The sequence below is a fragment of the Dendrobates tinctorius genome, unplaced genomic scaffold (genome assembly GCF_039654945.1).
Source record: "Dendrobates tinctorius isolate UK_male_01 unplaced genomic scaffold, ASM3965494v1 ptg000039l, whole genome shotgun sequence".
NCBI lineage: Eukaryota > Metazoa > Chordata > Amphibia > Anura > Dendrobatidae > Dendrobates > Dendrobates tinctorius.
Window position 1 is genome coordinate 29,086,429 of NW_027361707.1, and position 23,777 is coordinate 29,110,205.

The 23,777-nt window shown below is 46.2% G+C and overlaps 1 protein-coding gene across 2 annotated transcripts in view; it reads left to right on the forward strand.

Moving 5' to 3' along the window:
* LOC141088482 (nucleolar protein 14-like) overlaps positions 1-23,377 on the forward strand; it is a 397,129-nt gene extending 373,752 nt beyond the window's left edge. For both annotated transcript variants that reach the window (XM_073574573.1, XM_073574574.1), the window contains 5 exons: positions 18,850-19,009; positions 20,219-20,366; positions 20,959-21,080; positions 21,239-21,394; positions 22,949-23,377. In XM_073574573.1, the coding sequence (XP_073430674.1) occupies positions 18,850-19,009; positions 20,219-20,366; positions 20,959-21,080; positions 21,239-21,394; positions 22,949-23,051 (689 nt within the window). In that variant the 3' untranslated portion in view covers positions 23,052-23,377. The remainder of the gene's footprint in view (positions 1-18,849; positions 19,010-20,218; positions 20,367-20,958; positions 21,081-21,238; positions 21,395-22,948) is intronic.
* The last annotated feature ends 400 nt before the right edge of the window (positions 23,378-23,777 follow it).

Here is a 23,777-nt window from a genome sequence, read left to right on the forward strand (position 1 = left end):
TATTGCTAACGCATGCCGATTTTGAGATGCGTTAGCAATGCGTTACGATATGGCAGTCTATGGGTGCGTTAACAAATGCGTTTCATTGCAGTAATGCCGCTTTGTAACAATCCGTTAAATGGACTGCCATAATACTATGTGCACACGTTGCGGATTCTGCTGTGGAATTTTCTGTGCGGATTTTGCTAAATCCGCAGGTAAAATGTCCTGCGTCTTACCTGCGGATTTAGGGTATGTGCACACGGTGTGGATTCTGCTGTGGATCCGCAGCGTTTCTGCAGCTGTGGGTCCGCAGCAGATTTAGGTGCGTTGTACAGTACCATTGTTTTCAATGGTAAACTGGAAAACGCAGTGTACATGCTGCGGATTTTTCCGCAGTTTACAATCCTCAGCATGTTAATTCTTTTGTCCTGAAACGCTGCGGTTTCACACCTCATCCATTATGAGGTGTAAAACCGCAAATAAACCGCACTGCGGATTTATCTGCGGTTTTCACTACAAAATCCGCAGAGGCAAAAAAGTCTGTGTGCACATAGCCTTTGTGCAGATTTACTGCAGTTTTTGTGCGGATTTCCCCAGCGCTTTAACACCTGCGGATTCCTATAATGGAGCAGGTGTCAAAACGCGGATCTGCACAAAAGCCGCAGCAAGTGCACAGCGTTTTTCATTTTGGCTTCATTTAAATGCTACTGTACACCGCAGCAGATTCCGTAACGTGTGCACATACCCCCCCCAAGTGTCATGAGCAGACCTTCACCTGCTGTACTGCAGTGTTTGGGCCAGAAGCTCCATCGACGCTCTGCATAGATGTTTCAATTTCATTCCCTCCAGGAGAGCTCCCCTCCTCCTCCTCCTCTCCCTCCAGGAGAGCTCCCCTCCTCCTCCTCTCCTTCCAGGAGAGCTCCCCTCCTCCTCCTCTCCCTCCAGGAGAGCTCCCCTCCTCCTCCTCTCCCTGCAGGAGAGCTGCCCCCTCCTCATGTCCAGAGCTTGTGGCTCAGCAGCTTAAGGCCCCCGTCACACACAGCGAGATCGCTGATTTTGTGACGCCACAGCGATCTCGCCAGCAAGATTGCTGTGTGTGACTGGGATCAGCGACCGGCCCCCCTGCCGGGTATCACTGATCGTGCTCGATTGGCCAGGGCCGTTTTTCGATCGCTGGTCTCCCGCTGGCCAGGAGAGACCAGCGATCAGCGACGCTGGTTTCCAAGGTAAACATTGGATAACTAAGAGCCGTGCGGCTCCTGGATACCCGATGTTTACATTAGAAACCAGCGTACCGCGTCATATCGCTGGTACATCGCTAAGTGTGACAGTACCTTAAGCGAGATCGCTAGCAAGACAGCTGCCGAGTCACAAGTTTTGTGACGCAACATCAACCTCAGCAGCGATCTTGCTGTGTGTGTGACACCTATCCAGCGATCGCCCCCCCCCCCCCGCCAGGTATCACTGATCGTGCACTAATGTCCTGGGCCTTTTTTTAATTGTTGGTCTCCCGCTGGCCAGCACGCATCGCTGCGGGTGGCAGCGGGAGACCATCGATCAGCGAGCTCCCAGTGCTGTAAGCAGACGCCGGGAGCTGGTACCCAAGATAAACAGCAAGTAACTAAGTGCCGCGTGCGCTTAGTTACCCCCTGTTTACCTTGGATACCAGCTCCCAGCGCGAGCACGCTGGTATCCAGGGTACACAGCGAGTAACTAAGCGACACACGCTCTTGTTACCCGCGTCGTCGCTGGTCCTGATCATGTAGCTACACACCAGCGATCCTGACCAGGTCATATTGTTGTCGGGATCGCTGGTGCGTCGCTTAGTGTGATGGGGGCTTAAAGGCTAGTTTCACATTACCTTTTTTTTGTGCAGCACATCGTGCGCAATAGAAACATGCAAAAACGCATCATGCGTTTTTGCATGTATTTGCGTTTTTTATATGCATTCGTTCTCTAGAGGTTAAAACAAGTGTCTACACATTTTTACGCCGAAAACGCAGACGAATGTATGTCCATGCACACGCCTGCGTTCCCATAGACTGTAATGCGTTATTTTGTCGCTTTCCGTGCGCAAGTGTGCCCATGCAGTTTTTTTTACGCCTTTCGGCGGACCAAAAAATGCAACAGGTTGCATCTGGCGCGCCTAGGCGCACACCTTGAAAAAACGCATGCGCATGAAAACGCATACGAACGCGTGCAAACACAAGACCATGTGCACGCCATGTTAAACATAGGTGCGCATGGACGCGCACGATGCGCTGCGCAAAAAAAGTTAATGTGAAACCAGCCTAATGTAATGTTAAAAAAAAATAAGTTCATGACTCCAGGACACACTTTTATTATAGGCCTCTTTCACACTTCAGTCTTTTGGTGTCAGCGAAAATCCATCAAAGTGTGAAAAAACGGATCCAGTGAAGATTGGCAAAAAACTGATGCACCGGATCCATTTTTTTGACTGATCCGTCGAAGCTGCCACAGTAGGAAATTTAAAGGAATAGGATTCTGAGAGAGATTGATCTTCTGGGCCTGAACGGCTTTTGGGGTTAAATTAAATGAATGGAAATTCTTCTGGGCATGCTCAGTTTAAATAAATGGATTCCGTTATGTGACTGATTCGACGTCCATTCTAGCAGACGACGGACGGAGACTGATCCATCAACGCCCGTCTTTTCGACGCAGACAAAAACGTTACTATGTCCGTTGTATCCAGACGACGGACGCTGAGATTCCGACGGATCCGTCAAATGACGGATGCAACGGACAGCCATCCATCGCTAATGCAAGTCTATAAGAAAACAAACGGATCCGTTTTTTTCTAAAAACGGAGGATTTCGACTGACGTCAAAAGACTGAAGTGTGAAAGAGGCCTTACACGGATATGGTTGTCCTTTGTCTGTGTATACAATGTCTTACAGTCCTTCCCAGTGTAGCTCCTGCAGAGTCTGTACATGTTTTCCTCCAGTGGCCCCCTTTTTATTCTCTATTTTGGTCAGGTTGCCAGACCTTGACTGCAGCAATGGAGTGTTTTTTTTTCCCTATGCCCACCAGCTTTTCCATCCTTGGGGAATTAGACTTTAGGTGCTATAGGAATAACGGCACTAGTGTTTGATCCCCTACCCAGTGAGTCTGATGTACCTTTTACCACGTACAGTTGTGGCCAAAAGTATTGACACCCCTGCAATTCTGTCAGATAATACTCAGTTTCTTCCTGAAAATGATTGCAAACACAGATTCTTTGTTATTATTATCTTCATTTAATTTGTCCTAAATGAAAAAACACAAAAAGAATTGTCCTAAAGCCAAATTGGATATAATTCCACACCAAACATAAAAAAGAGTGTGGACAAAAGTATTGGCACTGTTTGAAAAATCATGTGATGCTTCTCTAATTTGTGTAATTAACAGCACCTGTAACTTACCTGTGGCACCTAACAGGTGTTGGCAATAACTAAATCACACTTGAAGCCAGTTGACATGGATTAAATTTGACTCAGCCTCTGTCCTGTGTCCTTGTGTGTACCACATTGAGCATGGAGAAAAGAAAGAAGACCAAAGAACTGTCTGAGGACTTGAGAAACCAAATTGTGAGGAAGCATGAGCAATCTCAAGGCTACAAGTCCATCTCCAAAGACCTGAATGTTCCTGTGTCTACCGTGCGCAGTGTCATCAAGAAGTTTAAAGCCCATGGCACTGTGGCTAACCTCCCTAGATGTGGACGGAAAAGAAAAATTGACAAGAGATTTCAACGCAAGATTGTGCGGATGTTGGATAAAGAACCTCGACTAACATCCAAACAAGTGCAAGCTGCCCTGCAGTCCGAGGGTACAACAGTGTCAACCCGTACTATCCGTCTGCGTCTGAATGAAAAGGGACTATATGATAGGAGACCCAGAAAGACCCCACTTTTTACCCCGAGACACAAAAAAGCCAGGCTGGAGTTTGCCAAAACTTACCTGAAAAAGCCTAAAACATTTTGGAAGAATGTTCTCTGGTCAGATGAGACAAAAGTAGAGCTTTTTGGGCAAAGGCATCAACATAGAGTTTACAGGACAAAAAAAGAGGCATTCAAAGAAAAGAACACGGTCCCTACAGTCAAATATGGCAGAGGTTCCCTGATGTTTTGGGGTTGCTTTGCTGCCTCTGGCACTGGACTGCTTGACCGTGTGCATGGCATTATGAAGTCAGAAAACTACCAACAAATTTTGCAGGATAATGTAGGGCCCAGTGTGAGAAAGCTGGGTCTCCCTCAGAGGTCATGGGTCTTCCAGCAGGACAATGACCCAAAACACACTTCAAAAAGCACTAGAAAATGGTTTGAGAGAAAGCACTGGAGACTTCTAAGGTGGCCAGCAATGAGTCCAGACCTGAATCCCATAGAACACCTGTGGAGAGATCTAAAAATGGCAGTTTGGAGAAGGCCCCCTTCAAATATCAGGGACCTGGAGCAGTTTGCCAAAGAAGAATGGTCTAAAATTCCAGCACAGCATTGTAAGAAACTCATTGATGGTTACCGGAAGCGGTTGGTCGCAGTTATTTTGGCTAAAGGTTGTGCAACCAAGTATTAGGCTGAGGGTACTAATACTTTTGTCTGGCCCATTTTTGGAGTTTTGAGTGAAATGATCAATGTTTTGCTTTTTGCTTCATTCTCTTTTGTGTTTTTTCATTTAAGACAAATTAAATGAAGATAATAATACCAAAGAATTTGTGTTTGCAATCATTTTCAGGAAGAAACTGAGCATTATCTGACAGAATTGCAGGGGTGTCAATACTTTTGGCCACAACTGTACCTCATGGTCGATCACAGCTGCAGTCCTCATTTTCTGACCACTATCCAGTGTATCAGATGCACCATTTACCACATACCTCCTGATCAAATGCAGCAGCGGTACTATTGTTCTGTCTGGTGAGTCAGATACACCATCTACCACATACCTAATGGTCGAATGTAGCAGTGGTCCATGTCTCATACACACTATCCAGAGATGCGTACCATTTACCACGCACCATCTAGTGACTCAGATGCACCACCTGTCAACATAACTATTAACAGCGTTTCTAGTGCTCTGTCCACTATTCAGTGAGTCAGGTCCTACTTTTACAATGATCCTTATGGCTGTTCATTGTGCAGCCCCAAGGGGTCTACCGAGATCTTTGTTTCTGTACTTAGTTCTTTCTTAAGGCCCCATTACACCTAACGATGTCCCAGCGATCCCAGCAACGATCCGACATGGATGGGATCGCTGGGACATCGATAGGTTGATCGCTGGTGAGCTGTCACATAGACAGCCCCTCCAGCGATCAGGACCAGCGAGCAAGCTGGTTTCCAATGTAAACAACGGGTATCTAAGAGCTGAGGCTCTTAGATACCCGCTGTTTACATTGGAAACCAGCGTCGCTGATCGCTGGTCTCTCGCTGCCACACACAGCGATGCGCGCTGGCCAGCAGGAGACCAACAATCAAAAATTGGCCCAGGACAATCCTGCACGATCAGCGATACCCGGCAGGGGGGCCGGTCGCTGATCCATGTCACACACAGCGATATTACAGAATGCTGTAGATAAGCCCCCGATGTCTATGCCGGCAGCTAATAGGGGAAAAAAGGGTGACAGATTCCCTTTAAATTATAATTCTCGGGCCAGCGCTGTCTCACCCGGACAACCCATTTCAACTTGGGGAGTCCCTGGCTATGTCTGACCCTGCGAGTCACAGGGTTGGCACTTGTGCCCAACTGGTCATGTCAGTGACTGTGTCTCTGCCTTTTCTGTTTCCTGTGCCAGGCATTCGCTGGAGCTCCTCCTTCGAATGGTAAGACCTCGCTGATAATACTGCCTTTTTTGGAATTTTCTTACATCAAGGTAAGCTGTTAAACATGTAAGGATTCTTACCCACTTCCTTACCAAGATGGTCTGAGTCAATCAAGAGGTACCAAGAAACCTCAAGTTATCAGTACTAATTTCCTTAAGCTGGACCAGTCGTCCTCCAAGCAATTTAGAGTCCACATCAGCATCGTCCTTTTTCGCCATTCACGTGTTTTTTTCCGGCTCTTTGCTCCACACTGTTATTCCTTGGCACCTGGATTCTGAGTTGCGACCTTGCCGCAGACTCGGAGTTTGGAGCTCTTTTCCCATTATTGCAATCTGGTCACCTCTCCATCTTGGCTGGGTTATCAACATCCCAAAATTGTCTCTGGTCCCGGTCCATCATATTGATTTTTCTGGGAATGCTGTTTGACACAGCATGATCAAGAGCTTTTTTTTTCTTTCTTTCTTTCTTTCTTTCTTTCTTTCTTTCTTTCTTTCTTTCTTTCTTTCTTTCTTTCTTTCTTTCGAAAAATTTGCAAGTAGCAAACAGTGGTTGAGAACACAATCAATTCAGCACTAAAAACAGTAGCACAAATATTCAAGAGAGACAGCAAATGTTATTTTGTATGTCAGATTTTCGAACACTGCAAGCAAAAGAATAATAGACAGTTGCAGATTTCAATTTTTGTTGACGAGGAGATAACAAGAGACTAGGAAAGGGAAGACGGGGTGGGATCAAAGGGGCAGGTGGGCAAGTGGTGAAGAAGGGAATTGGGAATGGAGGTAGCACCTTGGGATATGTGTCTAATAAAAAATTACAATGTAATTACTGAGTGAAAGGATGTTTGTGTCCTAAATTGGGACCAGTATATCCAAATATTAAATTTAGCCGAACTATGATTTATTCTTTCTGCTAGTTCTTCTACGTAAAAAATTTGATCAATTTTTGAATAAAGTTGCTGTTTAGTGGGTGTGACTGCGGTATTCCAATTTATGGGGATCAAAGATTTCCCGACTACCAGGATAAATTGAGCCAGTTTGTTCGCTTCTTTATCTTTCTGCCAGAGTGGAAAAATTAATAAAACATTTTCTGGATTCAAAATGGCGTGTTTGCCCAAAACTTTGCGCATGGTTGTGGATACTTATTATTATTATTATTATTATTATTATTATTATTTATTGTTCTAGCGCCATTTATTCCATGGCGCTTTACATTCTTTCCTAAAGGGTTGAAGCGCCAAACAAGACCACCATATGTGTAAGAGCTTTTTTCTACCCAAGGAAAATCCCTTGATCCTATCATGTGGGACTCTCTCCGTCACATTTGTACGTTTGCTCCACTTCTGCATGAGCTTTCTAGGTAAGATGGTTGCATCAATGAAGAAGTTCCATTTGCCTACTTTCATCCTTTTCAATTTTTTCTTTTTCTGCCATCAAAATGGGACTGGTCGATTCACTCCCTGTATCGACTAATCATGCCCCTCTCCGGATAAATAAGTCTCTAGTCTGGTGGACTTAATCTCCTCTAGTCAATTGCGGTAGATCTTTCCCACACCATGTAGGAAGATCGCTACTACAGAAGCCAATCTTCTCAATTGAGGAGCATATTTTCATAACTTAACAGCCCAGGAATCGTCTCTTCCCATCAACATTCTGGATTTTGGGTCCCTCCCTCTTGCTCTACTTTTCTAGCAAGGATCCTATTCTCTACCATTAGTTTTGGGTCCAATCTGACAATGCCACAGCGGTGACAGAGATGAACCTTCAAGGAAGAACCCAAAGTCTAGCAGTATTGTCAGAAGTGCAGATTCGGTTATGATCTTGGCACTGCACATTCCAAGAGTGGAGATCTGGGCCGCCGATTTTCTCAGCCGAGAGGTTCCCGCCGGCGGCGAGTGGTCCCTGAATCATTCAGTCTCCCATGACATTTGGCTCCTTTGAGGGCTTCCTGACATAAACCTGATAATCCAGTCTTAAGTCACAAAATTCTTCATGTGATCTCCAGATCACACGTCACTCTAGCAATCAGCACTGACGCTTTGGAGTGCTTATCATTCTCATCACCCCAGAAGACTTGGATACGCAGAAGTAATCAACTTCTTCACAGGCACGCCATAGAAACTCCAGGAACTTCCAGATCTTCTCTCGCAGGGTTCTGTGTCCCACCAGAATTCTCTGTCACTCTGTTTAACAGCATGACTAAGACCATGTTTCTGAAATAAGCCGAGTTCTCCAATCAGGTTTTCCAGATCATGTTCAGAGCTACGAAGCCTTCCTTTTCTCGCATTTCCCATCGTTCGTGGAAAATCTTTACGCTTGGTTGTAACTAGAGTTGAGCGAAACGGGTCGAAAAAATTCAAAACGAAACCCGACCCTAGGATGAGGTCGGCCACGAGGTCGGCGACTTACGCGCCAAAGTCGCGTTTCAAAAGTTTGTTTTGCGCTCTTTTTCAGCCAATCAGGATCCACGGACACTGTGGGCAACGTGATGACATAGGCACGGGTCACCACCATCTTTCAGAAGGGCATGCAAGTGATTGGCTTGCTTTGGTGGGCGTCACAGGGGGTATAAAAGGGCGTGCACGCCGACCGCCATCTTACTTCTGCCGATCTTAGTATAGGGAGAGGTTGCTGCTGATTCTGTAGGGAGAGCGTTAGGCAGGGAAGAAGACAAAAAAACTGCTTCTGCTGCTAGCGATTTGGCCTGCACAACACACCAGTCACTGTGTGTGCAGTGCAAAGGGAGGCTATATAGTGGTGTATCAGTGGTGTTGGTTGTTGGGCTGCCTTCTAAGGCTTCCTGCATTGCTGTTTACCCACTGCTCCGCAAACTGCTTTTTTAAAAGCAATCCAATCTCCCTTATCCTCTAGTCACTTTTGTCACAGCTGTGCCATCGAGCCTGTCACATAGCGCTCAGATATCAGTGGGCCTCACACAATCCAAAAGTGTCCAGTGTCCAAAAGTGTGTGCAGAGATTCAAAATCTCCCTTATCCTCTAGTCACTTTTGTCACAGCTGTGCCATCGAGCCTGTCACATAGCGCTCAGATATCAGTGGGCCTCACACAATCCAAAAGTGTCCAGTGTCCAAAAGTGTGTGCAGAGATTCAAAATCTCCCTTATCCTCAAGTCACTTTTGTCACAGCTGTGCCATCGAGCCTGTCACATAGCGCTCAGATATTCATTGGGCCTCACACAATCCAAAAGTGTCCAGTGTCCAAAAGTGTGTGCAGAGATTCAAAATCTCCCTTATCCTCTAGTCACTTTTGTCACAGCTGTGCCATCGAGCCTGTCACATAGCGCTCAGATATCAGTGGGCCTCACACAATCCAAAAGTGTCCACTGTCCACAACTGTGTGCAGAAATTCAAAATCTCCCTTATCCTCTAGTCACTTTTGTCACAGCTGTGCCATCGAGCCTGTCACATAGCGCTCAGACATCAGTGGGCCTCACACAATCCAAAAGTGTCCAGTGTCCAAAAGTGTGTGCAGAGATTCAAAATCTCCCTTATCCTCTAGTCACTTTTGTCACAGCTGTGCCATCGAGCCTGTCACATAGCGCTCAGATATCAGTGGGCCTCACACAATCCAAAAGTGTCCACTGTCCACAACTGTGTGCAGAAATTCAAAATCTCCCTTATCCTCTAGTCACTTTTGTCACAGCTGTGCCATCGAGCCTGTCACATAGCGCTCAGATATCAGTGGGCCTCACACAATCCAAAAGTGTCCAGTGTCCAAAAGTGTGTGCAGAGATTCAAAATCTCCCTTATCCTCTAGTCACTTTTGTCACAGCTGTGCCATCGAGCCTGTCACATAGCGCTCAGATATCAGTGGGCCTCACACAATCCAAAAGTGTCCAGTGTCCAAAAGTGTGTGCAGAGATTCAAAATCTCCCTTATCCTCTAGTCACTTTTGTCACAGCTGTGCCATCGAGCCTGTCACATAGTGCTCAGATATCAGTGGGCCTCACACAATCCAAAAGTGTCCAGTGTCCAAAAGTGTGTGCAGAGATTCAAAATCTCCCTTATCCTCTAGTCACTTTTGTCACAGCTGTGCCATCGAGCCTGTCACATAGCGCTCAGATATCAGTGGGCCTCACACAATCCAAAAGTGTCCAGTGTCCAAAAGTGTGTGCAGAGATTCAAAATCTCCCTTATCCTCTAGTCACTTTTGTCACAGCTGTGCCATCGAGCCTGTCACATAGCGCTCAGATATCAGTGGGCCTCACACAATCCAAAAGTGTCCACTGTCCACAAGTGTGTGCAGAAATTCAAAATCTCCCTTATCCTCTAGTCACTTTTGTCACAGCTGTGCCATCGAGCCTGTCACATAGCGCTCAGATATCAGTGGGCCTCACACAATCCAAAAGTGTCCAGTGTCCAAAAGTGTGTGCAGAGATTCAAAATCTCCCTTATCCTCTAGTCACTTTTGTCACAGCTGTGCCATCGAGCCTGTCACATAGCGCTTAGATATCAGTGGGCCTCACACAATCCAAAAGTGTCCAGTGTCCACAAGTGTCTGCAGAAATTCAAAATCTCCCCTGTCCTATAGACACCTTGTACCTTGTTTTACATTACTATATAGTTTGTTGGATTTTATCTACATTTCTACCAAAAATGAGGAAGGCTGGTGGAAGAGGCCGTGGAATTGGGCGGGGGTTGGCAGCTGGTAATGATGGTGTTGGTGGTGGATCTGATGGTAGTGGCAAGAGCAAAATAGGACCGAATGCAGGAGGTGCTGACCCTGCGTCATCGTCTGGCTACATAAGGCCTCGAATGCTTAGTTTTCTAGGAGTTGGCAAACCGCTTTTAAAGCCAGAGCATCAGGAAAAAGTTTTGTCTTACATTGCTGACTCAGCCTCCAGCTCTATCGCCTCCTCTTCTTCAGTTGTAAAAAGTAAAAGCACTGAGTCGTCATTGGAGGCTCATGTTTATGAACCACACCTTTCCTTGTGTCCTTCACCCCAACCAAGATTGAAGGATGACGCAGGCCATACTACTGATTACTCCATGGAGCTGTTTTCACATACCATGCCTGGATTATCAAGTGAAATGGTGAATTACCCAGGCCAAGATGAATCTGACATGGAGTGCACTGATGCACAGCCGCTGATGGATGATTCTGCTGGTACATTCACTCAGAGCACTACATTGTCCTCGCAGTGTACAGAGCCAGATTCTGACCCTGATGAGACTCAGGTGCCCCTTCCCGCACACTATACCACCATACACGGTGACACAGAGGAAGGTGCACATGACATAGAAGAGGAGGTGATGGATGACCCAGTTGTTGACCCAGATTGGCATCCATTGGGGGAAGAGGGTGCTGCTTCCAATAGCTCAGATGAGGAGCATCCACAGCAGACATCGACATTGCAACAGCTGTTATCTGGCAGGCCCGGAGCACTCCAAAGACAGGTTCCAAACATCAAAAGAGTTGCTGGACAGCTTGTCCAGAGGGTCAAAAGATCACAGCGTGCTAGGCCGCAAAATGTCTGCCAAAGTAGGAAGAGTGCAGTGTGGCACTTTTTGACCAAAATCCTCATGATCAGGCCAAGGTTATCTGTAAGAAGTGCGCAAAGACTTTTAGCCGAGGGAAAAATCTGAAAAATTTGAATACCAGTTGCATGCTTAGACATTTAACCAGCATGCACTTGCAAGCGTGGACACAACACCAAACCTCAAGTGCCACATGTGCAACTGATCACAACGAAGGTAGTCAGCAACGCTACATTGTTTCCCCTACTGTAAGCCCACCGGTTAGCACAGCAGAAAATGTTGAGGTGTCGTTGCAAGACCACAGCAGTCAGGGAATCCCACTGTTATATCAACGAAAGACTGATTCTAGGCCATCAGAAAGAACACCAACTCCATCACCATCATCAACCCTCTCTCAGTCCGCCCTGTCCACCGCTACTTCCACCATATGCAGCTCTCAAGTCCAGCTCACCCTCCCAGACATTATGAGTAGGTCAAGAAAGTACTCAGTCTCTCATCCGCGTACACTGGGTTTGAACGCCCACATTGCCAAACTAATCTCGTTTGAGATGATGCCCTTTCGGTTGGTGGAAAGCACAGCTTTCCGCGAACTCATGGCCTATGCAGTACCACGCTATGACCTACCCAGTCGCCACTTCTTCTCTCGCAAAGCCATCCCAGCCCTCCACCATCATGTGAAAGACCGCATTGTCCATGCACTCAAGCAGTCAGTGAGCGGAAAGGTGCACCTCACAACTGATGCATGGTCCAGTCGGCATGGCCAGGGCCGTTACGTGTCCATCACTGCACACTGGGTTAATGTGGTGGATGCAGGGTCCACAGGGGACAGCGGTGGTGGGACAGTGCTGCCTAGCCCACGGTATAGGAAACAGTTGGCCGTAGGCGTTCGACCCTCCTCCTCCTCCAGAAGCGAAAGCTCGTCCACAGAGCGCAGTCGTACGAGCACTCCATCTGCAGCTGCCACTGTTGCACACGATGTGTCCCCCTATCGAGCAGCTAGTGGAAAGCGTCAGCAGGCTGTGTTGCAGATGATGTGTTTGGGCGACAGACACACCGCCGAGGTGCTGGCCGAGTACTTGAAGAGACAAACTGAGTCATGGCTGGGCAGTGTACATCTTGAGGCAGGCAAGGTAGTTAGTGATAACGGCCGTAATTTTGTGGCAGCCATAGCCCTTTCAAAACTCAGCCACATACCTTGCTTGGCTCACACCTTGAACCTGGTGGTGCAGTGCTTCCTCAAAAATTATCCGGAGTTAACAGCCCTGCTCCAGAAGGTGCGAAGACTGTGCGCGCACATCCGCCGGTCGCCTGTACACTCCGTTCGTATGCAGAAGCTGCAGCGATTGCTCCACCTTCCCAACCACCGCCTCATTATCGACATTGCAACAAGGTGGAACTCCACCCTGCACATGGTGGAGCGGCTGTGCGAGCAGAGGCAGGCCATAATGCATTTGTGGGAGGATACACGGCCTGGCACTTTGAGAGCAGACATGGAGTTGACAGGTGTGCAGTGGTCGAAGCTGAAAGACCTTTGTAAAGTCCTTCAGTGTTTTGAGGAATGCACATGGCTGGTAAGCGCAGACGACGCCATCCTAAGCATGAGCATCCCACTTATGCGTCTGCTCATGCAAACTTTGACGCACCTTAAGGAGCAGGCGTCTGCAGCCAATGTTGATGAGGAGGAAGAGGAGGAGGGAATCCTTGATGACATTCAGCCATTGTCTGCTCAGGGACCTCTCCTGGACGAGGTGGAGGAAGAAGAGGAGGAGGAGGATGATGATGGGGATGATTACTTAGGGGAGGAGGATGCATCTCGTGGGGCAAGTGAAAATGTTGGCGTGGCAAGGTCTGGTACAGGGTTTGTGCGTGACTTTAGGGATGTGGATTTGCCAGAAAGTGCTCCTCCACCCAGCACTCGCAGTGCATCATTGACACCGGGAACATTGGCCCACATGTCAGATTATGCCTTGCGGATCCTAAAAAGGGACCCCTGCATTGCCAAAATGATGAACGATAGCGACTACTGGTTGGCCAGCATCCTGGATCCACGCTATAAAGGCAAATTACAAAACATCATGCCACAGGAGAACCTTGACCTAATATTGGCTAATAAACAAGCAACTCTGGTAAATTGGTTGCTTGAGGCATTCCCAGCACACAGCAGCGGTGATGGTTCTCACACGAGCCGTACGGGCCGGGGGCAGCTTGGCAGAGGTGTTCGTGGTGCACACAGCAGAAGTGGCGTTGGAGACAGGGGTTTCATGACAATGTTGTGGACTGATTTTTCAAATACCGCTCACATAACTGGTAATACTGCATCGATGGAAAGTGACAGGAGACAGCAGTTGTCAACTATGGTTACAAACTACTTTTCCTCCCATATCGATGTTCTCCCACACAGGTCATTCCCCTTTGACTATTGGGCCGCTAAACTGGACACCTGGCCTGAATTGGCACAATATGCCTTACAGGAGCTCGCTTGCCCAGCTGCAAGTGTGCTATCGGAAAGAGTCTTCAGTGCAGCTGGATCAATCCTGACAGAAAAAAGGACCCGTCTGTCAACCCAAAATGTGGATGATCTAACCTTCATTAAAATGAACCACGCATGGGTTTCCAAGGATTTTGTCCCACCTTCCCCTGATGACACATAGGGTGACAGAAAAATGGCTTGCTTTGGTCCACCTCTTCCTGGTACTTCACCTATTTCGCCTTTTGCATCAGCTGAATGTCCAACATCAACATATGCCACTTTCTAAAACTCCCTAACTGTGCTGCCTCCCCCCCATGGCCGGGGTCACCACCTACCGCACGACACCGTGCGAGTGCCGTTGCCCTGGACAGGTGGGTAGGCCGACTCTTGGGCGCGGGCACTGGCACAGGGTCCCTCATAGTGCAATCAAGTGTCTCTGACGGTGGTGGTGCACACCCGCCGTCAGACACACCGCTGTACTATGAGGGGCCCAGTGCCAGTACCGACGCCCACGAGTGGGCCCCCCTTGCTTGGGCAGGGCCCCAGCATTTGCAATCTTTACCTCTCCCTGCTCCTCCGCTGTGTAATCTGGGCCGTCAAATCCATACTGTGCCTGACACCGTCTGAGCCTGCCTCCTGCTGTATAGACATATATTTTGAATGTGTACGCTATCCATACATGTTATCCAGGGATACGGTACCCTTTCTAACCTTTGTGCAATCACGTGCAATCCATACTGGGCCTAACACCGTCTGAGCCTGCCTCATGCTGTATAGACATATATTTTGAATGTGTACGCTATCCATACATGTTATCCAGGGATACGGTACCCTTTCTAACCTTTGTGCAATCACGTGCAATCCATACTGGGCCTAACACCGTCTGAGCCTGCCTCAAGCTGTATAGACATATATTTTGAATGTGTACGCTATCCATACATGTTATCCAGGGATACGGTACCCTTTCTAACCTTTGTGCAATCACGTGCAATCCATACTGGGCCTAACACCGTCTGAGCCTGCCTCATGCTGTATAGATATATATTTTGAATGTGTACGCTATCCATACATGTTATCCAGGGATACGGTACCCTTTCTAACCTTTGTGCAATCACGTGCAATCCATACTGGGCCTAACACCGTCTGAGCCTGCCTCCTGAGACATATATTTTGAATGTGTACGCTATCCATACATGTTATCCAGGGATACGGTACCCTTTCTAACCTTTGTGCAATCCATACTGGGCCTAACACCGTCTGAGCCTGCCTCCTGAGACATATATTTTGAATGTGTACGCTATCCATACATGTTATCCAGGGATACGGTACCCTTTCTAACCTTTGTGCAATCACGTGCAATCCATACTGGGCCTAACACCGTCTGAGCCTGCCTCATGCTGTATAGACATATATTTTGAATGTGTACGCTATCCATACATGTTATCCAGGGATACGGTACCCTTTCAGAACCTTTGTGCAATCACGTGCAATCCATACTGGGCCTAACACCGTCTGAGCCTGCCTCATGCTGTATAGACATATATTTTGAATGTATACGCTATCCATACATGTTATCCAGGGATACGGTACCCTTTCTAACCTTTGTGCAATCACGTGCAATCCATACTGGGCCTAACACCGTCTGAGCCTGCCTCATGCTGTATAGACATATATTTTGAATGTGTACGCTATCCATACATGTTATCCAGGGATACGGTACCCTTTCTAACCTTTGTGCAATCACGTGCAATCCATACTGGGCCTAACACCGTCTGAGCCTGCCTCATGCTGTATAGACATATATTTTGAATGTGTACGCTATCCATACATGTTATCCAGGGATACGGTACCCTTTCTAACCTTTGTGCAATCACGTGCAATCCATACTGGGCCTAACACCGTCTGAGCCTGCCTCATGCTGTATAGACATATATTTTGAATGTGTACGCTATCCATACATGTTATCCAGGGATACGGTACCCTTTCTAACCTTTGTGCAATCACGTGCAATCCATACTGGGCCTAACACCGTCTGAGCCTGCCTCATGCTGTATAGACATATATTTTGAATGTGTACGCTATCCATACATGTTATCCAGGGATACGGTACCCTTTCTAACCTTTGTGCAATCACGTGCAATCCATACTGGGCCTAACACCGTCTGAGCCTGCCTCATGCTGTATAGACATATATTTTGAATGTGTACACTATCCATACATGTTATCCAGGGATACGGTACCCTTTCTAACCTTTGTGCAATCACGTGTAATCCATACTGGGCGTGAGAACGGCTGGCGAGCTGTTAAGCAAGCTACAGCACCTGTCCAGACAAGTACAGGGATTCCCTAGCGAGGAGACTTATTTGATTGTTTTCAATGTTGGGACAGCAATTTTTGGGGAGCACTATACTCTGGAGAATGATAGATGGGGCCCACCATACACTGGAACATTCCAAAGGTGGACATCAGACACTGGAGCAGCATTTACAGGGCCCATTATACACTAGAGCATTAGAAATGGGGCCCATTATGTTTGGAGCATTATTTGGGCCCATAAGACAGTGGAGCTTCATCCATGGGGACCAACATATACTGTAGCATTATGTGGAGCTCATCATATACTGTTTCAAACATTATATGGGACCAATGATTCTGTATGGAGAAATAGATGGGCCTCGTCATGAGATGTAAAAAGTGAGGTATTTTTCATTGTACTATACCACTATTTCTCTGCCGTATCGGAGCATGATGAGTTGTGGTATGTGTTAAAGGGGCGCTCTTTCGCCCAGGGCACATGAAAACCTGCAGCCAGCCCTCCCCCCCCCACAACTTTAGCCAAATAACCCCCATTTTTCAGTGCGTAACTTGTATTATGAAGTTAATTAAGGTTGACAAGCTTAAGAAAGAAGAATTGATGCTTTTGGCATTCAAATGGGCACTGTAGGTGTGTTTCCTGTCCTCCTCTCACTGCCGACTTTTATTCCCCATTGACTTACATTGGGTTTCGTGTTTCGTGACGACCCTGACTTTTCCCTATAATCGGACGATCTTGCTCGACCCGACTTTTGGAAAAGTCGGGTTTCACGAAACGAAACGCGACCCTAAAAAACCAAAAGTCGCTCAACTCTAGTTGTAACTAATCAGACCTCCCCTAGCATCTGTTTCCATTTTGTCCTTCTTACATTTGGGTCTGAGATCTGGCCTCTCCTTCAGTTTTCTCAAGAGACAGGTGTTTTTGCTTTTTCCATCCTTTTCGAAAGATTATAACGTCTCACCTGCAGATCAAGACCTTTCAGCAGGGAGTTGAGCACTGTATTCCCCCCTACCGGCCTCCGGTAACACCTTGGGATCTCAATTTAGTGCTCGATGTTCTTCAAGAATCAACATTCAAACCTCTAAGAGACACCTTTCACTCCTTCCCTGGAAGGTTGCCTTCCCGGTTGCCATTTCTTCTATCAGATGAGTTTCCAAACTCGCAGATCTCTTGTTCCTCCTTATCTAGAGTGTCACCAGGACAAGGTGGTGTTAGGCTACTTTCACATTAGCGTTTTTTAGCACTGCGCTTCGTGCGCAATAAAAACGCATGCAAAAATTACATCATGCGTTTTGCATGCATTTGCTTTTTTTTTAGGTGCATGCGTTTTAACAAGTTTCTAGCCATGCTAACTCTTAAAATGCATGCGATTGTAAATGCAGGCGTGTGCATAGACTGTAATGTGTTATTTTGGCGCATTCCGTGCGCAAGCGTTTTTTGACACCTGTTGGACGGACCAAAAATGCAACAGGTTGTGTCTGGCACACCTAGGCGCACACTACAAAAAAAACGCTTGCGCACGAAAAACGCATGCAAATGCGTGCAACCGCTAGACTATGCGCACCCATGTTAAACATAGGGGCACATGCGCATGGACATGCACGATGCGCTGCGCTAAAAAACACTAATGTGAAACCAGACTTACATCCGCTACCATCCTTTCTCCCTAAGGTGTCTTTTTTTGTATTTCTCCCCAATGAGGATACTGTTTTTTTTCTTCCTTTTGTCCATTTGTGTTCCCTTTCTTTATCAAGTATGGTCTCTAAACAAACTGTACTTGGTAGAGTTCTCTGTAACTACCTTCCCAGGACAGCACCAGTCAGATGTGCAGATTAACTGTTCTTTATCCCAGAATGTACTCATAAAGGTCTTGGCTGTTTTTCCAAGTCTATCGAGGCCTGCTGGGTTCACTCTGCTATTCTGAAGCCTACCGACTAATGGATAGATCGCATCCATTTAAGGTCACCGCACACTCCTCTCGCTCAGTGGTGGCCCTCCTTTGTCACCCACCGCCAGGCGTTGGTCTCGTAGATTTGTTAGACTGCTACATGGTCCTCCTGTCATACCTTTGCCAAGTCCTACAGGGTTCACATATAGGTTTAGTCATATGCGAATCTCTGTAGAAAGGTCCTGCAAGCAGCAGTGACCCGAGCTCTGATTTGACGGTACCACCTTTACCTACCCTTGGGACTGCTTTTGGACGTCCCATGGTTTCCTGTGTCCCCCAATGAAGCGATAGGGAAATAAAGATTTTGGGTACCTACCTACCGTAAAATCTTTCTCGGCGCCTTCATTGAGGGACACAGCACCCGCCCTTGTTTTTTGTTCGTTGTGGTTATGTTATGATAGTTGTATACCTGTTGCTTCTCCTACTGCTTTCTCACTAACTGATGATCTTCCTGCCAGTTGGTGGGTATATACTGCTGGTGTCAACCTCCTAGTGGCAGCAGCATACACCCCATGGTTTCCTGTGTCCCCCAATGAAGGGGAAAACTTTACGGTAAGTACCCAAAATATTCATTTTCTGTGCACACTGGTTGAGACCGGGTGGTGGATTTCTGGAGGTCTCCTTAGTTATCTCCAGGGTTGTCATGAAGACCTAAGGAATCTTCTCTCTTCTCGGCACTAACACGTAGTGTCTGCAGCAGAAGATTGCAAACTTGTGTGAATAGATGGCACGCTGCCCAAAGTGCCCTCCCTGTAGTACTGTGGGGTCTACCTCAGCATTTTCTTTTGTGTCCAGTCTCATAACTAGTGTATTTGGTTTTCTTTATCTTGACAGATTATGTTGTGGTTCCTCCATTCAAACTTCATGGGAAGTTCTCGGAGTTACTGCTGATCGATAACACGGAGGACGCTGCGTCGTGGGTGAAGAAGAATCTGCCCCTGAGGGCAATCAATGGCCTAAACTCAGAGGATGAAACGGAGATCAATCATTTTAAGTGAGTATCGATGAAAGGACCTTACCCTCTGATGTCAATGTATAACTTAAAGGGAATCTGTCACCCTTTTTTTGGCCTTTGAGCTGCCGGCATAGACATCGGGGGCTTATCTAAAACATTCTGTAATGCTGTAGATAAGCCTCCGATGTAACCTGAAAGAGAAGAAAAACACGTTATATTATACTCACCGAGGTGGGCGGTCTGGTCTGATGGGTGTCGCCGTCCCGTCCGGCGCCTTCCTTCATGCGATGACATCCTCTTCTTCCGTCCTGTAATGGCTTTGGTGCAGATGTCGGGAGAGGTCTGGCGCCTGCGCACTACAGAATTCTGCTCTGCCCTCGTCAGGGTAGAGCAATGCGCCTGCGCCGGAGCCATTTCAGGACGGGAGAAGAGGACATCATCGCATGAAGATGGGAGGCGCCGTACTGGACAGCAACACCCATCGGACCGCCCACCTCGGTGAGTATAATATAACGTGTTTTTCTTCTCTTTCAGGTTACATCGGAGGCTTATCTACAGCATTACAGAATGCTGTAGATAAGCCCCTGATGTCTATGCCGGCAGCCAATAGGGGAAAAAAAGGGTGACCGATTCCCTTTAAGCAAAATGTTAACTAGCACATTTCCATTTTTCTTGTATTGCAAGGATTGTAGTTGGGACTAACCTAAACAATTTTTGGAAAGTTCTTTTCTTAGTTATAGAGGGGTTTCTGTGTTTGACAAAAAATGATTTCCAAAATGGAAACACATTTACATCTCTGCAGAACCCGTCCTGCCCTGCTTTATACAATTAACCTATTGATTTGCAGGGGGAACCATGTAATGCTTTATCTTCCTCTGTAGTTGGCGCTGCAGGAAAGTTGAACACTTACTACCAGATTCTCATAGAGATCACTTCTGATCTGATCTGATTTTGCCTGTTAGGAAACCAATCTAACAATTGAGGGAGTGGACCAAGCAGAGAACCACTTTAAAGGAGTTTTCCACTATAAGGAAAGGGGACCCCAAATGCTCTTGTATACCTAAAATACTCAACAGAGCAGGGAGTGTCCATCTCCGCTGCTTGGGTCTCTTTTTGACTGCAGCGGTGACATCACTTGGACAGTGTGTATGACCACTGCAGCCCATCGGTGGCTTTTTTTTTTCCACTCTGTACATTTTCATAGACGTACTGTTCTTTGCTAACGCTTTCTGCCTTGCTCCTGTGTAGGCTGACGTGCATTTCGGTGTGTTTGGATCTGGTCCAGAGATGTTTAGACTACTATAGCACTTTACCTGCCTTTCATGAGATTTTCGGTCCAATAGAGAAGGTTATCTGCGAACATCTGCCCCGAAACACATACCCTGAGAAAATCCAGGTAAATATTTTGTCCTAGGTGGAGGACTGGTTATAAAATTGAAGAATTTAATTTTATTTTAAGAGGGTTCAGAGGGGGAACTAAATCGTTCATGATCCACTTCTATGTTAAGACCACCTCATTTTTGACTGACTTTGCAGCAGTGATCATGTGCTCTCTGTTCACATAACTGCTGCTATCAATCACTGACTTCAGCAGTGCTGCTGTCCCATGACATGCCGTTCTTGACCGCTGTCGCCAATCATAAGCCTGATTTCTGCACTGATATGCAGTCTGTGTATACCATTCTCTTGGCTTCAGATCTGAAGTTTCCTAGCCTCCCCGGTTTGCTCCATGTCTTCACATGGCTTGCCTGGTGATTTGCACCATTAGATGTGCTGCATGATTGCTCCTTATGTTAAACAACTGTGTCTGATAAAAGCAGAATTATGAATGCAGCTCTAGAGTTTATATGTTGTAATTTGGGATATAGAGTTTAGATTTACATGTCGGTGCTGTGATTGTCCATCCAGGCTAGGGCTACGTGTGGCCTCATAGTGTACATATGGACCTATTCTATACCGGTAAGAGACCAGTATCTTTTGTGCTTCAGGACGCATGTAAGAACATACTAGGAGATATTGGGAAGTACAGCTCGAAGCCCTACAGTCCTCTCGTCTTTGAGAAACAGATGCCCATCCTAAAGAAGATGTTCACTCCCAAAGTCATGCCAGTGTGAGTATGTCCAGCTTATGTATCGGGAAATTTAGAGCTGCCACCCTGGTGTCGGTACCCACTCAGTGTGGTGACTTCTGATACAACTGAGACTGTTGAGGGTCTTTTTTTTTTTTTTTGGCACAATTTTGGTCATTTCTGTTGCTTTCACTTGGCAGGCTGGAGTTTGGCAGGAAACAGGGATGCAACAGAGTGGAGCGCGAGCGAAAGAGGCTGATCCATAAACACAAGAGGGAGTTTAAGGGCGCCGTCCGAGAAATCCGCAGGGACAATCAGTTCCTGGCCAGAGAGAAACTTCAAGAGACTGCACAGAGGTTAGTCTTGTCTGACGTCCTTTTTTTGGGGGGTGGGAGCGGGTTTCTACTGACTTTTCATAGTCATTATGCCCTGCGTATTGGAAAAAGGCTCCTGGTCTCAAAGGGTGTATAAAGTTAAGGCCGGGTGCCCACGATCTGAAAATAACAGTGTTTTGGACAGCACATGTTCAGTGAATCCAAAGCGCTGCCTTCTATTAAACACAGGTAAATCTGCATGTGTTCACTGAACCGTACAGATTGGCCACATTCAATACATTCTATTGGTGTAATTTCTTAATTTCTGTTGCAGAGACTCGCGTCTCTGCAAGAGCAATTGGCATACTGTAGTCTTAAAAGTTGTGCCACATGTTGGTGTCCGCGGGTGATCCGCAGGCGCACATGCACGCATATTGCACGTGGGATTTCATGAAATCCCATCCACTATGCTGTCAACACTTGCCACTGTGGGTTAAAAGCTGTATAAATACGCAGCGTCAGACCCGCAGCCGTTCCTGATCGTGGGCACGTATCCTTAAACTAAATGCCTCAGATGCTGAATAACCTCTTTTGTGAAGAGCAAGGGGTAGAACAAAAGAAGCCTACAGATGGGTTTGCAGCTGCATGAAACTATAAAATATCAACTGCAGCTGCTGAAGAAACTCTTTTCAAATAAAGAGGGTGTAGTATATGTGAGTCACCTTGATGACTAAGGTCCAGGGGTGTAAGGTAAAGACCAGGCCCTGCACCTTGGGGAAAACCTATGTAAATTGGTCTCTTTCAGAAAGAAGCAAGGTGACTCTCTAGTGCCATCTTTTGAAGATGGCCACCTTATAACTTCATGTCTGACCCCGGCATCATGACTAGATTTTCAACCAAATCAGAGTCTTCTTTAGAATAGGAAAAGACATCCACCTGCAGTCGGCCATTAGGGTTCTTGCCCTTTTCCAGGCCTCTTCCCCCAGCCAACTAATATCCTATTCTGCACGGATGAGAAGCCATAACCCCGGGTCTAGAAGTTGTCATTGTCTTTTTCTTCTGACTGAGCATGCTAAGTCTTGGTGCAAAGCTCGTAATGGGGTAGGACATTGACTTATTGTAGGGTGATTCCCTGGTGCTACCAATTGTGGAGGTAACAAGCTTATTTACTTTTATTGGTCAGTAACTGGCGCAAGAGAATGAATTACCTGCAGAATTGTTGCAGACAGCGTCTGCCAGGAGATCAGCGGTGCCTATGTAGCGCCCCTCATCAAATTTAATATTAGCAGTGAGGACAATGGAAAACGTCCTTTGTCTTCATATTTACGTCCTGTAAAGAGCGCTGCTAATATCAACTATTACTGACATCAGTGATGTTCTCTAAGTTTGGTGGCATGGGACTGCAAGTGTATTTTATTCCAGAATTGTTCATAAAAATGTGATTTATTTATTTTTTTCAAACTATTTTTGTTATAACTTTTTCCTGGAATTATGTAGGGGATGACTTTCCGGTTTCCCATTAGAGGACGGTTGATACATGTTTCTACCTTCTTTAACTGACCCATTGTCTTGTGTTTTTTTTTTTTTTCTTTGCAGGGATTCAGAGAGGAAGAGGAAGGTAAAGGAACTTTTCCACAGTTTATCTACACAGGAGGGTGAATGGAAAGAATTGAAAAGAAGAAAAATGAGAGGGAAGTAATATGGACTTAGCATCGCAGAGACAATGGTGACTGGATCCGTTCGGTACAAGCTTCTCATAGTCTTGTGTGTTCTCCTGTCTCTTATAGGGACAGGCTGGTTCCCATTTTTTCCATTTTGTGTGGAAATTATCCTTGCAATTGTTTGCATTTTTTTCCCAATATTTCAAAATGGGATATCAGAGACTGAGATGTGGAATAACGCCGTCTCTTATCAAGCAAGCACGGAGTTCGTCGGCAGAAGTAATTGTATTAAGTGTGGAGTAAAAGCTATGCTTTTATGTGGGTTATATTATAATTCTAAGCTAAAATAAATTTTGTACATTTATTTTTTAACCATTTTTTTTTTATCCTGCACCTTCAAGTCAATGTGATCTGTGTGAAAATCGATTCATTATTATGCCTCTATGAACAGAGCATTAACAAGCGTGAAGAGCGCTCCATCTGCCAATCCAAATGTGACTGATATGGTAGCATTTCAATTACATCTGAGCTCAAATCCTAAATCATTCCCTGCTGATTTTGTGTATGTAAAAAGATCATTTAAAATCTCTTTGGGGGAGGAATTAAAATTACGAAAAGGAAAATATCCAGCTCAACAATATAGTGAAACCAATATTTTGAAAATATGAAGCATAGATAAAGCAACGAACAGACAAATAGTCTGCTGCAAATGTTAATTTTACCAAAGACAAGACATAATTATGACTATGTTGAACTAAAAAAAA